The sequence below is a fragment of the Saccoglossus kowalevskii genome, chromosome 7 (assembly GCF_978046115.1).
Source record: "Saccoglossus kowalevskii chromosome 7, keSacKowa6.1, whole genome shotgun sequence".
Lineage (NCBI taxonomy): Eukaryota > Metazoa > Hemichordata > Enteropneusta > Harrimaniidae > Saccoglossus > Saccoglossus kowalevskii.
Window position 1 is genome coordinate 11,854,051 of NC_140647.1, and position 16,723 is coordinate 11,870,773.

The 16,723-nt window shown below is 37.6% G+C and overlaps 2 protein-coding genes across 2 annotated transcripts; both read right to left on the minus strand.

Moving 5' to 3' along the window:
• Nucleotides 1–8,529: 8,529 nt before the first annotated feature.
• On the minus strand, nucleotides 8,530–9,963 carry LOC102805874 (uncharacterized). The gene is made up of 2 exons (XM_006823620.3): nucleotides 9,847–9,963; nucleotides 8,530–9,599 (listed from the first exon to the last, which is right to left on the minus strand). Exon 2 carries the CDS (start codon nucleotides 9,577–9,579, stop codon nucleotides 8,788–8,790), a length of 792 nt encoding a protein of 263 aa, XP_006823683.1. The 5' UTR covers nucleotides 9,580–9,599; nucleotides 9,847–9,963; the 3' UTR covers nucleotides 8,530–8,787.
• A 3,738-nt stretch (nucleotides 9,964–13,701) lies between these two features.
• LOC146740243 (uncharacterized) lies at nucleotides 13,702–16,428 on the minus strand. Its single transcript, XM_085501088.1, has 3 exons — nucleotides 16,269–16,428; nucleotides 15,996–16,165; nucleotides 13,702–15,549 (listed from the first exon to the last, which is right to left on the minus strand). Exon 3 carries the CDS (start codon nucleotides 15,537–15,539, stop codon nucleotides 14,715–14,717), a length of 825 nt encoding a protein of 274 aa, XP_085357214.1. The 5' UTR covers nucleotides 15,540–15,549; nucleotides 15,996–16,165; nucleotides 16,269–16,428; the 3' UTR covers nucleotides 13,702–14,714.
• Nucleotides 16,429–16,723: the final 295 nt, after the last annotated feature.

Genomic DNA, 16,723 nt, shown 5'->3' on the forward strand with positions numbered 1-16,723 from the left:
GTATGCTTATTGTAGAGCCATACCATTGCAAACAGTATTAGTTGGTATGCTTATTGTAGAGCCATACCATTGCACACAGTATTAGTTGGTATACTTATTGTAGGGCCATACCATTGCACACAGTAATAGTTGGTATGCTTATTGTAGAGCCATACCATTGCACACAGTATTAGTTGGTATACTTATTGTAGAGCCATACCATTGCACACTGTATTAGTTGGTATACTTATTGTAGAGCCATACCATTGCACACAGTATTAGTTGGTATGCTTATTGTAGAACTATACCATTGCAAACAGTATTAGTTGGTATGCTTATTGTAGAGCCATACCATTGCACACAGTATTAGTTGGTATGCTTATTGTAGAGCCATACCATTGCAAACAGTATTAGTTGGTATGCTTATTGTAGAGCCATACCATTGCACACAATATTAGTTGGTATGCTTATTGTAGAGCCATACCATTGCACACAGTATTAGTTGGTATGCTTATTGTAGAGCCATACCATTGCACACAGTATTAGTTGGTATACTTATTGTAGAGCCATACCATTGCACACTGTATTAGTTGGTATACTTATTGTAGAGCCATACCATTGCACACAGTATTAGTTGGTATGCTTATTGTAGAACCATACCATTCCACACAGTATTAGTTGGTATGCTTATTGTAGAGCCATACCATTGCAAACAGTGTTAGTTGGTAAACTTATTGTAGAGCCATACCATTGCACACTGTATTAGTTGGTATACTTATTGTAGAGCCATACCATTGCACACAGTATTAGTTGGTATGCTTATTGTAGAGCCATACCATTGCACACTGTATTAGTTGGTAAGGTTATTGTAGAGCTGTACCATTGCACACAGTATTAGTTGGCATACTTATTGTAGAACCATATCATTGCACACAGTATTAGTTGGTATGCTTATTGTAGAACCATACCATTGCACACTGTATTAGTTGGTTTACTTATTGTAGAGAAATACCATCGCACACAGTATTAGTTGGTATACTTATTGTAGAACCATACCATTGCACACAGTATTAGTTGGTATGCTTATTGTAGAACCATACCATTGCACACAGTATTAGTTGGCATGCTTATTGTAGAACCATACCATTGCACACTGTATTAGTTGGTATGCTTATTGTAGAGCCATACCATTGCAAACTGTATTAGTTGGTATGCTTATTGTAGAGCCATACCATTGCAAACAGTATTAGTTGGTATACTTATTGTAGAGTCATACCTTTGCACACAGTATTAGTTGGTATGCTTATTGTAGAGCCCTACCATTGCAAAAAGTATTAGTTGGTATGCTTATTGTAGAGCCATAGCATTGCACACAGTATTATTTGGTATACTTATTGTAGAGCCATACCATTGCACACTCTATTAGTTGGTATACTTATTGTAGAGCCATACCATTGCACACAGTATTAGTTTGTATTCTTATTGTGGAGCAATACTATTGCACACAGTATTAGTTGGTATACTTATTGTAGAGCCATACCATTGCACACAGTATTAGTTGGTATGCTTATTGTAGAACCATACCATTGCACACAGTATTAGTTGGTATGCTTATTGTAGAACCATACCATTGCACACAGTTTTATTTAGTATGCTTATTGTAGAGCCATACCATTGCACACAGTATTAGTTGGTATACTTATTGTAGAGCCATACCATTACACACTGTATTAGTTGGTAAGGTTATTGTAGAGCTATACCATTGCACACAGTATTAGTTGGTATACTTATTGTAGAACCATACCATTGCAAACAGTATTAGTTGGTATGCTTATTGTAGAGCCATACGATTGCACACAGAATTAGTTGGTATACTTATTGTAGAGCCATACCATTGCACACAGTATTAGTTGGTATACGTATTGTAGAGCCATACCATTGCACACAGTATTAGTTGGTATGCTTATTGTAGAGCCATACCATTGCACACAGTATTAGTTGGAATGCTTATTGTAGAGCCATGCCATTGCACACAGTATTAGTTGGTATACTTATTGTAGAGCCATACCATTGCACACAGTATTAGTTGGTATGCTTATTGTAGAACCATACCATTGCACACAGTATTAGTTGGTATGCTTATTGTAGAACCATACCATTGCACACAGTTTTAGTTAGTATGCTTATTGTAGAGCCATACCATTGCACTCAGTATTAGTTGGTATACTTATTGTAGAGCCATACCATTGCACACTGTATTAGTTGGTAAGGTTATTGTAGAGCTATACCATTGCACACAGTATTAGTTGGTATACTTATTCTAGAACCATACCATTGCACACTGTATTAGTTGGTTTACTTATTGTAGAGAAATACCATTGCACACAGTATTAGTTGGTATACTTATTGTAGAACCATACCATTGCACACAGTATTAGTTGGTATGCTTATTGTAGAACCATACCATTGCACACTGCATTAGTTGGTATGCTTATTGTAGAGCCATAACATTGCAAACAGTGTTAGTTGGTAAACTTATTGTAGAGTCATACCATTGTACACAGTATTAGTTGGTATGCTTATTGTAGAGCCATACCATTGCACACAGTATTAGTTGGTATGCTTATTGTAGAGCCATACCATTGCACACAGTATTATTTGGTATGCTTATTGTAGAGCCATACCATTGCACACTGTATTAGTTGGTATGGTTATTGTAGAGCTATACCATTGCACACAGTATTAGTTGGTATACTTATTGTAGAACCATACCATTGCACACTGTATTAGTTGGTTTACTTATTGTAGAGAAATACCATTGCACACAGTATTAGTTGGTATACTTATTGTAGAACCATACCATTGCACACAGTATTAGTTGGTATGCTTATTGTAGAGCCATACCATTGCACACAGTATTAGTTGGTATACTTATTGTAGAGCCATACCATTGCACACAGTATTAGTTGGTATACTTATTGTAGAGCCATACCATTGCACACTCTATTAGTTGGTATGCTTATTGTAGAGCCATACCATTGCACACAGTATTAGTTGGTATGCGTATTGTAGAGCCATACCATTGCACACTGTATTAGTTGGTATGCTTATTGTAGAGCCATACCATTGCACACAGTATTAGTTGGTATGCTTATTGTAGAGCTATACCATTGCACACAGTAATAGTTGGTATGCTTATTGTAGAGCCATACCATTGCACACAGTATTAGTTGGTATACTTATTGTAGAGCCATACCATTGCACACTGTATTAGTTGGTATACTTATTGTAGAGCCATACCATTGCACACAGTATTAGTTGGTATGCTTATTGTAGAACTATACCATTGCAAACAGTATTAGTTGGTATGCTTATTGTAGAGCCATACCATTACACACAGTATTAGTTGGTATGCTTATTGTAGAGCCATACCATTGCAAATAGTATTAGTTGGTATGCTTATTGTAGAGCCATACCATTGCACACAATATTAGTTGGTATGCTTATTGTAGAGCCATACCATTGCACACAGTATTAGTTGGTATGCTTATTGTAGAGCCATACCATTGCACACAGTATTAGTTGGTATACTTATTGTAGAGCCATACCATTGCACACTGTATTAGTTGGTATACTTATTGTAGAGCCATACCATTGCACACAGTATTAGTTGGTATGCTTATTGTAGAACCATACCATTCCACACAGTATTAGTTGGTATGCTTATTGTAGAGCCATACCATTGCAAACAGTGTTAGTTGGTAAACTTATTGTAGAGCCATACCATTGCACACTGTATTAGTTGGTATACTTATTGTAGAGCCATACCATTGCACACAGTATTAGTTGGTATGCTTATTGTAGAGCCATACCATTGCACACTGTATTAGTTGGTAAGGTTATTGTAGAGCTGTACCATTGCACACAGTATTAGTTGGCATACTTATTGTAGAACCATACCATTGCACACAGTATTAGTTGGTATGCTTATTGTAGAACCATACCATTGCACACTGTATTAGTTGGTTTACTTATTGTAGAGAAATACCATCGCACACAGTATTAGTTGGTATACTTATTGTAGAACCATACCATTGCACACAGTATTAGTTGGTATGCTTATTGTAGAACCATACCATTGCACACAGTATTAGTTGGCATGCTTATTGTAGAACCATACCATTGCACACTGTATTAGTTGGTATGCTTATTGTAGAGCCATACCATTGCAAACTGTATTAGTTGGTATGCTTATTGTAGAGCCATACCATTGCAAACAGAATTAGTTGGTATACTTATTGTAGAGTCATACCTTTGCACACAGTATTAGTTGGTATGCTTATTGTAGAGCCCTACCATTGCAAAAAGTATTAGTTGGTATGCTTATTGTAGAGCCATAGCATTGCACACAGTATTATTTGGTATACTAATTGTAGAGCCATACCATTGCACACTCTATTAGTTGGTATACTTATTGTAGAGCCATACCATTGCACACAGTATTAGTTTGTATTCTTATTGTGGAGCAATACCATTGCACACAGTATTAGTTGGTATACTTATTGTAGAGCCATACCATTGCACACAGTATTAGTTGGTATGCTTATTGTAGAACCATACCATTGCACACAGTATTAGTTGGTATGCTTATTGTAGAACCATACCATTGCACACAGTTTTAGTTAGTATGCTTATTGTAGAGCCATACCATTGCACACAGTATTAGTTGGTATACTTATTGTAGAGCCATACCATTACACACTGTATTAGTTGGTAAGGTTATTGTAGAGCTATACCATTGCACACAGTATTAGTTGGTATACTTATTGTAGAACCATACCATTGCACACTGTATTAGTTGGTTTACTTATTGTAGAGAAATACCATTGCACACAGTATTAGTTGGTATACTTATTGTAGAACCATACCATTGCACACAGTATTAGTTGGTATGCTTATTGTAGAGCCATACCATTGCACACAGTATTAGTTGGTATACTTATTGTAGAGCCATACCATTGCACACAGTATTAGTTGGTATACTTATTGTAGAGCCATACCATTGCACACTCTATTAGTTGGTATACTTATTGTAGAGCCATACCATTGCACACAGTATTAGTTGGTATTCTTATTGTAGAGCCATACCATTGCACACAGTATTAGTTGGTATACTTATTGTAGAGCCATACCATTGCACACAGTATTAGTTGGTATGCTTATTGTAGAACCATACCATTGCACACAGTATTAGTTGGTATGTTTATTGTAGAACCATACCATTGCACACAGTTTTAGTTAGTATGCTTATTGTAGAGCCATACCATTGCACACAGTATTAGTTGGTATACTTATTGTAGAGCCATACCATTGCACACTGTATTAGTTGGTAAGGTTATTGTAGAGCTATACCATTGCACACAGTATTAGTTGGTATACTTATTGTAGAACCATACCATTGCACACTGTATTAGTTGGTTTACTTATTGTAGAGAAATACCATTGCACACAGTATTAGTTGGTATACTTATTGTAGAAACATACCATTGCACACAGTATTAGTTGGTATGCTTATTGTAGAACCATACCATTGCACACTGTATTAGTTGGTATGCGTATAGTAGAGCCATACCATTGCAAACAGTATTAGTTGGTATACTTATTGTAGAGCCATACCATTGCACACAGTATTAGTTGGCATGCTTATTGTAGAGCCATACCATTGCACGCAGTATTAGTTGGTATGCTTATTGTAGAGCCATACCATTGCACACAGTATTAGTTGGTATACTTATTGTAGAGCCATACCATTGCACATTGTATTAGTTGGTATACTTATTGTAGAGCCATACCATTGCACACAGTATTAGTTGGTATGCTTATTGTAGAGCCATACCATTGCAAACAGTATTAGTTGGTATGCTTATTGTAGAGCCATACCATTGCACACAGTATTAGTTGGTATACTTATTGTAGAGCCATACCATTGCACACAGTATTAGTTGGTATGCTTATTGTAGAACCATACCATTGCACACAGTATTAGTTGGTATACTTATTGTAGAGAAATACCATTGCACACAGTATTAGTTGGTATACTTATTGTAGAACCATACCATTGCACACTGTATTAGTTGGTTTACTTATTGTAGAGAAATACCATTGCACACAGTATTAGTTGGTATACTTATTGTAGAACCATACCATTGCAAACAGTATTAGTTGGTATACTTATTGTAGAGCCATACCTTTGCACACAGTATTAGTTGGCATGCTTATTGTAGAGCCATACCATTGCACGCAGTATTAGTTGATATGCTTATTGTAGAGCCATACCATTGCACACAGTATTAGTTGGTATTCTTATTGTAGAGCCATACCATTGCACATTGTATTAGTTGGTATACTTATTGTAGAGCCATACCATTGCACACATTATTAGTTGGTATGCTTATTGTAGAGCCATACCATTGCACACAGTATTAGTTGGTATGCTTATTGTAGAGCCATACCATTGCACACAGTATTAGTTGGTATGCTTATTGTAGAACCATACCATTGCACACAGTATTAGTTGATATACTTATTGTAGAGAAATACCATTGCACACAGTATTAGTTGGTATACTTATTGTAGAACCATACCATTGCACACTGTATTAGTTGGTTTACTTAGTGTAGAGAAATACCATTGCACACAGTATTAGTTGGTATACTTATTGTAGAACCATACCATTGCACACAGTATTAGTTGGTATGCTTATTGTAGAACCATACCATTGCACACTGTATTAGTTGGTAAGGTTATTGTAGAGCTATACCATTGCACACAGTATTAGTTGGTAAGGTTATTGTAGAGCTATACCATTGCACACAGTATTAGTTGGTATGCTTATTGTAGAGCCATACCATTGCAAACAGTATTAGTTAGTATGCTTGTTGTAGAGCCATACCATTGCACACAGTATTAGTTGGTATACTTATTGTAGAGCCATACCATTGCACACTGTGTTAGTTGGTAAGGTTATTGTAGAGCTATACCATTGCACACAGTATTAGTTGGTATACTTTTTGTAGAACCATACCATTGCACACTGTATTAGTTGGCATGCTTATTGTAGAGCCATACCATTGCACGCAGTATTAGTTGGTATGCTTATTGTAGAGCCATACCATTGCACACAGTATTAGTTGGTATACTTATTGTAGAGCCATACCATTGCACACTGTATTAGTTGGTATACTTATTGTAGAGCCATACCATTGCACACGTTATTAGTTGGTATGCTTATTGTAGAGCCATACCATTGCACACAGTATTAGTTGGTATGCTTATTGTAGAGCCATACCATTGCAAACAGTATTAGTTGGTATGCTTATTGTAGAGCCATACGATTGCACACAGAATTAGTTGGTATACTTATTGTAGAGCCATACCATTGCACACAGTATTAGTTGGCATGCTTATTGTAGAGCCATACCATTGCACGCAGTATTAGTTGGTATGCTTATTGTAGAGCCATACCATTGCACACAGTATTAGTTGGTATACTTATTGTAGAGCCATACCATTGCACATTGTATTAGTTGGTATACTTATTGTAGAGCCATACCATTGCACACAGTATTAGTTGGTATGCTTATTGTAGAGCCATACCATTGCAAACAGTATTAGTTGGTATGCTTATTGTAGAGCCATACCATTGCACACAGTATTAGTTGGTATACTTATTGTAGAGCCATACCATTGCACACAGTATTAGTTGGTATGCTTATTGTAGAACCATACCATTGCACACAGTATTAGTTGGTATACTTATTGTAGAGAAATACCATTGCACATAGTATTAGTTGGTATACTTATTGTAGAACCATACCATTGCACACTGTATTATTTGGTTTACTTATTGTAGAGAAATACCATTGCACACAGTATTAGTTGGTATACTTATTGTAGAACCATACCATTGCAAACAGTATTAGTTGGTATACTTATTGTAGAGCCATACCTTTGCACACAGTATTAGTTGGCATGCTTATTGTAGAGCCATACCATTGCACACAGTATTAGTTGGTATGCTTATTGTAGAACCATACCATTGCACACTGTATTAGTTGGTATGCTTATTGTAGAGCCATACCATTGCAAACAGTATTAGTTGGTATACTTATTGTAGAGCCATACCATTGCACACTCTATTAGTTGGTATACTTATTGTAGAGCCATACCATTGCCATTTCTTTGTTTGTACAAAAAATCTAGTACAGTAAACGCGATTTTAAATCATTACGTGTTCTATAATAGTATTAGTTTAACTGGCATATTACGGGGACTGAGGATTTGACTTTTGCGTCACACACTTTCACCAACTGTGAATTCGGTGATACCCGCACAAACATCTACTTGAAAATATATACATTGAATATATCTGTGCATTTTGTTTCAGGGGTGAGTTTACCTGTGAGCATGGGGGGGGAGGGTCTGAGCACGCACCGGTGTAACGCATTCTTACGAAATCTTCAACACTGTGAAATTAAGAACACAAAACAATAAATATACACATGTTTATTGCGTACACAAATCATCATTTTATATATGAGTACACGTTGTATTAGAGTGTATTTTATCAGACACCATGACACTATTCAGCATTTAATTTCTACACGGCGTATATATTGCATTTCTATTTAAATATTCGTGGTATGGTATGAGACACTTATTTTGAATTAGATAAATACTGTGTTGTATACAGACGCAGTGCATGCCGGTAATCATTACACTTCCGATGTCAGTTCTCTGTTTGGAAGGTCATACCCCCAATACATGCCATAAGGTATCCCACATTCCAACCAATCCTCCGTATACATAACCGAGGGCAGAATAAACAAATTCGATGACAACAAACCCTTCTCTTTCAATTTCGACGACTCGACGTCTTTGCTCAAGGTCCACTATTTTGCCGACTCGCTGTTCGATGTTATGTAACATGCAGGGGCCGTTCTTTTCATTAATTTGACGAATTATGTTTATAAGCTTGGAAACTTGAGGCGTCGTTCTGCTATCTTCACTTTTTACGGTGTTATCAAAAGCAATGCAACGCCCCCCACATTTATTGATCAAGTCACTCAGACACTGGGGAATCTTTTTTCTGAAATCATCAAAATTCATATGATCTGCATCAAGCTGATCCATACGAGTGAATAAGACGATGCCGTATTTTGCGATGTTTTCTTCTCCGAACAGAAAATACAGCCATTTTATGGAATCTGCGTGTTCCTTTGTCATTCGGTCATTGGCGTTTATGGTCAGAACAATGGCGTTTAGGCCTGTGTTGGCGTAGGTTATACCTTTTAGAATTTCTGAGACAACTTGACCAGGCGTCAAATCTTCGTGGTTAGGGTTCAAAAGAGGCGGTGTGTCAATGACCACGATTTCAGTCCCATCGGGCAGCATAGACGTTTTCTCTTGCACCTTATATGTTGTTGGCATAGTGGAACTTTTGCTGTGGAATTCTTTCTTTCCCAAGATTGTGTTACCTGTTGCACTTTTACCACTACCACTAAGGCCTAGTAAGATGACGAATACTTTACGAGCCGCCATTATTCTACCAATAACACGCACTGTAAATATACGAGAAGAAGTGTGGTTATGTGACAATGAGCACATTAACAACACAGATCTGTTTGATGAGTTTGTGTTGTCATAGCGGCGGAGGAATACATATTGGTACTGTGAAGTTATAACTTCCTAATTGTTTAAAACTGTTGAAACGGTAAATATTAAATATATCAGATAGCGACGTCGTAAAAAAGTACCAGCTGAGTAGCAATGAAACTTTAGTTGTCTTTACAACGAAGTCTGACTCACCAGCATGTAATGTTACGACTGTTCCGGTTAATATGGCGACCAGAATGGTTTCATACACAGCTGTTTATTTCTGGAACGCCAGCTCACTATTGATCACGTGACGTTATAGTCAGCGTTTCGGTTGAAGTACAACTCTGACGTAAAGTTTGTAAGCATATACACAGTGACTTATAGGGTAGGGTTACCTTTGGCATTTGCATGTGTATAAATCGTTTTGCTGGATTGCCGGTGTGTAAATGTAAAATGAGTACTATCTGCAGGATTGTTTTAGGATTGAGCTTTAGGATTGAGAAATGAGACACTGACTTCGAGATGTTGACAAATATTCAGTGGCGGCGGCACAGGGGGCAGAGAGGGCGGTCGCTCCCTCGAAAAAAAAGTTAGGGGGGCGTCGCCCCTCCAAAATTGGACTGAAACAATTTGTGTCAGCAAAATTTACCTCTCAAATGCAGGAAATAGCGTTTCGGGTAGTCTAGATTTCAAACATTTGAAGGGGAAGAAAGCCCTGGAACCCCTAGTAAGGTCGCCCCTCCATGTAAAATTTCATGCCACCGCCTCTGAATATTGGAAACATACAACCTCGCGAGGGGAGGGGTAACTCTGCACAGGATAAAACTAGATGAAAAAAAATGCTGGAAAAAATACGTGTGGATCATCTTGGGAAAATAATTATAATATACAGAAAAAATAATAAAATAAAAAACAATATAATTGTTCGCGCATTACTCTGTTCCATCCCATCCCCTGTTGATTAGAACTAATCGTCCATTGGTTATTCGTACTAATCAAAAAAATATTTCAGAGAAAGTAATCTGAAATTATTTTGAGGTTGAGCTGCATACTGTATTCAGAAAATAGTTATCAGACTGTGTCAAATGTGACAGGGTCAGCGCTGAGACGTACTGCATTACAGTTAGGGTTTTGAAGATCAAATCACGCATTACTCAACTGCCATCACGTGACTAGATATCTCTCCATCCATTGGTTACATTACTCAACTGCCATCACGTGACTAGATATCTCTCCATCCATTGGTTACATTACTCAACTGCCTTCACGTGACTAGACATCTCTCTATCGATTGGTTACCTGTCATCGAGTAAAATACGATTGATTTTGTCATCGACGACAAATTGAATGGGATGGGATGGGCTGATATTATCACTTTAGAAAACGACAGTTTAACATTGGCATTCAACTTGGTCTTAATACTATTTGTAAACTGTGAAAGTTAGACATTGGAGAAAAAGGACATGCAAGACGTTGCAGGTACACATGTTGGCACATTCAGAAACATGAAGGCATCATGAACAAAAAGATTGGTCACTAGTCACATTCTTTCGCTCACGTTGATTCCTTATGAATGCACGAATTTGGCGAATAACTAAATTATTGTCACACCATTCAAGTTACCCATGATATTTCATCAAAATGATATTTTGTTTTGTGAAGTAGTTTCACACAAGCGTTCGCATGATACGTACAAACGGGAGATGTATCGGGAAATTGAAAAAAAAATGCTAAATTATCACTCCGTGGCTTATTTTTAACAATAATTGACAAAATACAGTGAAAAATAGTTTCTACAAGACTCTCTGACAGCGTGGTTGTACATGATACATAGTAATGCAATTGAACATATATTTGTTTACACAGTAAGGCAAATAGACACCACTGTGCTTGCATAGTAAGGTAATTGAACACCTATGTGTCCATATAGTGAGGCAAATGAACACCTCTGTGCTTACATAGTGAGGTAATTGAACACCTCTGTGCTTACATAGTGAGGCAAATGAACACCTCGGTGCTTACATAGTGAGGTAATTGAACACCTCTGTTCAAATAGGGAGGCAAATGAACACCTATGTGTTCACATAGTGAGGCAAATCAACACCTCTGTGCTTACATAGTGAGATAATTGAACACCTCTGTGTTCACATAGTGAGGCAAATGAACACCTCTGTGCTTACATAGTGAGGTAATTGAACACCTATGTGTTCACATAGTGAGGCAAATGAACACCTCTGTGCTTACATGGTGAGGTAATTGAACACCTCTGTGCTTACATAGTGAGGTAAATGAATACCTCTGTGCTTACATAGTGAGGTAATTGAACACCTCTGTGCTTACATAGTGAGGCAAATGAACACCTCTGTGCTTACATAGTGAGGTAATTGAACACCTCTGTTCAAATAGGGAGGCAAATGAACACCTATGTGTTCACATAGTGAGGCAAATCAACACCTGTGTTCACATAGTGAGGCAAATAAACACCTGTGTGTTCACATAGTGAGGCAAATGAACACCTCTGTGCTTACATAGTGAGGAAATTGAACACCTATGTGTTCACATAATGAGGCAAATGAACACCTCTGTGCTTACATGGTGAGGTAATTGAACACCTCTGTGCTTACATAGTGAGGCAAATTAACACCTCTGTGCTGACATAGTGAGGTAATTGAACACCTCTGTGCTTACATAGTGAGGCAAATGAACACCTCTGTGCTTACATAGTGAGGTAATTGAACACCTCTGTTCAAATAGGGAGGCAAATGAACACCTATGTGTTCACATAGTGAGGCAAATCAACACCTCTGTGCTTACATAGTGAGGCAAATGAACACCTCTGTGCTTACATAGTGAGGTAATTGAACACCTCTGTTCAAATAGGGAGGCAAATGAACACCTATGTGTTCACATAGTGAGGCAAATCAACACCTCTGTGCTTACATAGTGAGACAAATGAACACCTCTGTGCTTACATAGTAAGGCAAGTGAACACCTCTGTGCTTACATAGTGAGGTAATTGAGCACCTCTGTGCTTACATAGTGATACAAATGAACACCTCTGTGCTTACATAGTGAGGCAAATGAACACCTATGTGCTTACATATTGAGACAAATGAACACCTCTGTGCTTACATAGTGAGACAATTGAACACCTCTGTGCTTACATAGTGAGACAAATGAACACCTCTGTGCTTACATAGTGAGGTAATTGAACACCTCTGAGCTTACATAGTGAGGTAAATGAACACCTCTGTGCTTACATAGTAAGGCAATTGAACACCTCTGTGCTTACATAGTGAGACAAATGAACACGTCTGTGTTTACATATTGAGGCAAATGAACACCTCTGTGCTTACATAGTGAGGCAATTGAACACCTCTGTGCTTACATAGTGAGGCAATTGAACACAGAGGTGTTCACATATTGAGTCAAATAAACACCTCTGTGTTCACATATTGAGGCAAATAAACACCTCTGTGCTTACATAGTGAGGCAAATGAACACATCTGTGTTTACATATTGAGACAAATGAACACCTCTGTGTTCACATAGTGAGGCAATTGAACACCTCTGTGCTTACATAGTGAGACAAATGAACACCTCTGTGCTTACATATTGAGGCAAATGGTCACCTCTGTGCTTACATATTGAGTCAAATAAACACCTCTGTGTTCACATATTGAGACAAATGAACACCCCTGTGCTTACATATTGAGACAAATGAACACCTCTGTGTTCACATATTGAGACAAATGAACACCTCTGTGTTCATATATTGAGGCAAATGAACACCTCTGTGCTTACATAGTGCGACAAATGAACACGTTGATCATATGATAAGTAATATAATATGTCAACGACACTATTTAATTTACCCAAAATAAATCACAATGATTTTATGAATATATCGATAATAACATTCCACACAAAAATCATATACAATGTATACCAAAAAGCCAAAGCGAAGATCACAATTTTTCTGTTCACAATATCTCTATATATATAGAGATATATATATACATACATACATACGTGGACAGAGAAATTAAGACACGACTACATGAGTAAAGTTCACTCTACAGTACTGTTTCGTAAGGTACATGGAGTACCTCACTCATCAGGAGTTAAGACTTTATTAAATAAACCACCGAAACAGACTACGTTATAAGCGCTACAGATTTGCATAACAATGGAGTGTGTTTACGATATTAAAACTAGTTGTTGCATAGCAACGATTTGGCTCTGTGTCTACAGGAAGAAAACAGCTCATTTCTTTTATTTAAACTACAGTAATGTGGTTGGAAAATTATAATATATTTCTCTCTAATACATAAGTTGCAACGTTTGCTTGAAGTATTGTATGGTGCAGCACGCGATAACACTCTCCATTTGATGTCGTAATCGATGTTATTGTCTTTTAATGACCAAGCGTATTTACTGAGCTCTGTTGCGTTTCTCAATGATTGGTTGCGTAGCGATGCTGTGTGGTTTCTGTACCGGGTTTTAAATTCATTTCCTGTTAGTCCCACATATGTTTCACACTTGTTGTTGTCTTGCCGTCTGATATTAGCTTGGTAAACCAGGGCCGATTGTAAACAATTTCCGTCTAAGGGGCATTCAGATTTCTTACGGCAGTTACATAATCTGTTGATCTCGGTACTGGGTGTATTGGTGTTGGCCGCTGTAAGCTGTTGTTTGTTTTGATTGCAGATTATTTGCTTCACGTTATTCGTACAACTGTAGCTCAATTTGATGGTGTTACGGCTGAAAATTTTCCTGAGTTTGTTTCCCTGTTGGAAACACTTATCAACCAGGGTGAGGAATCTTCTCACTTAATCTTATATATATATATATATATATATATATATTTAATATCTAAGCGAACTATTGTTCAAAAAGTCACACAAGGCAATTTCCTAAAAAAGTATCAAATATTAAAAATGTCAATTTTGTTAGAAAATATTATGCTATAAACGATTTAACAGTATTTATTTAATAGATAATGACATTACGTCATTATTCATGTACATTCAGATTGTGAAGTGAACTGTTTTGATACGAATTACTAACCACATTAATTATTCATCTCTGCCTGACACGTAATAACCCACTGCCGTCCAAAACCTGTTCCACATTTTGGCAATGCAGTATACCGATACACTGACAATCAAAACAAGGATTCCGCCAGCAATTTCTTTGAGACCGAAATGTCTGTCATGTTTAATGGATCTGCAATTTTGCTCTAGATCCACAACTTGAGCTACTCGGTTTTCAATACCGTCTAAAACGCAGGGGCCGGTCGAGCCGCTCGACGCTTTCATTTCATCGATTGTTTTTAACAAACTTGTAACTTGTGACTTAGCTTTTTCGTTTCCCACATTACTATTATCAAAGGCGAAGCAGCGGTTGTCACATTTTTCAATCAGTTCAGTCAGACAGGCTGGTATTTCGTTCAGAAAATTTTCAAAACTAATATCGTCTGCAACAAGCTGATCCAAACGAGTGAACAGGACGATGCCGTACTTCGCGATGTTTTCTTCTCCGAACAGCAAATACAGCCATTTTATGGAATCTGCGTGTTCTTTTGTCATTCGGTCATTGGCGTTTATGGTCAGAACAATGGCGTCCAGGCCTATTTTGGCGAATGTAGTGCCTTTGAGAATTTCCGAGACAACCTGACCAGACGTCAACTCTTTGTGGTTAGGGTTTAAAATCGACGGTGTGTCGATTACCATGATTTCTCTGCCATCCAGCTGTGACGTTGCTTCTTGTGCTGTCTTTGTTGTTGGCATCATCGATCGTTTACTGAGGAACTTCTCTTTTCCTAGGATGGTATTTCCTGTCGCACTTTTACCGCTGCCACTAAGGCCCAGTAGTACCAAGGATATTTTCTGTTGGTCCATTATAATTTTCCTGTTGAGAAATATTTAAAATGACTTAATTAATTCGACAATTATAAATAAATAAACAAACAAACAAATAAATAAACGGTTCGAAAGTAGCGGTAAAATATTTAATCTGATAAAATTATCAAATTTTTCATAGTCACGAATACGTGTTAGGAATCACGCACCTGGTGTACACATACATGACAGGTCAAAGGTTAGCCTGTGGGGCTCTAAAAGGAGGCTAAGTTGCTGTAACTCGAATCATTTACAAAAACCCAAAATGAATAAATAAATATAATTTCTAATAATTTGTTTACTAGTCTCTGGTACTGATGAAGCCTCTCCTGATTATTAAGAATCGTTTATACTGGGTGCTAAACAATAACCGCCATTGAAACCTCACCAGCTGAGCCCAATACGACTTAGGTCGAACTGAATAACATATATAACATATAGTTTATACTGGCTCACCTTCACCCTTGAATGTGACGTGTACTTTATTGTTGATGATCGGCCTGTTCCTGTCCAGACAAAAACGTGAATACAAGTACCAGATTTCAAAACCGTTTGGACACGTGACAGTAGCAAAGACGAGACTATGACCCCACTGACATTATTCCCACTATATATTCATGACCGATCTGAAAAGCCGGAAGCAAACAAATAAATACATAAAGAAATGTGTATGATCATACAGGAATAAAATTAAATTAGTTATCGCAATTTCAAATTTTCTTTGCATACCTGATAAAATTGAGTGTTCTGTATTAACATTAACGGTTATCATATCGTACCTCAAAATATGCACGAAGACAGTACATCGAATGAATCGACCGACGCGCAGCGGATGTCGATAAGACGGTGTGCTGTCTGAGTACATTTCTTTGATGAATATAATACTAACAATGCACACATTCACCTGCCTAAGAGTGTACACAATCACGTGTCTAGTAGCAAACCGAGTGTACACATTCACCTGCCGAGCAGCAAAACAAGTGCACACATTCAACTGCCAAGCAGCAAAGCATGTGTACACATTCACCTGCCTTGCAGCAAAGCAAGTGCACACATTCACGTGTCTAGCAGCAAAGCAAGTGTACACATTCACCTGTATGGCAGCAAAGCAAGTGTACACATTCACCTGCATGGCAGCAAAGCAAGTGCACACATTCACGTGCCTAGCAGCAAAGCAAGTGTAC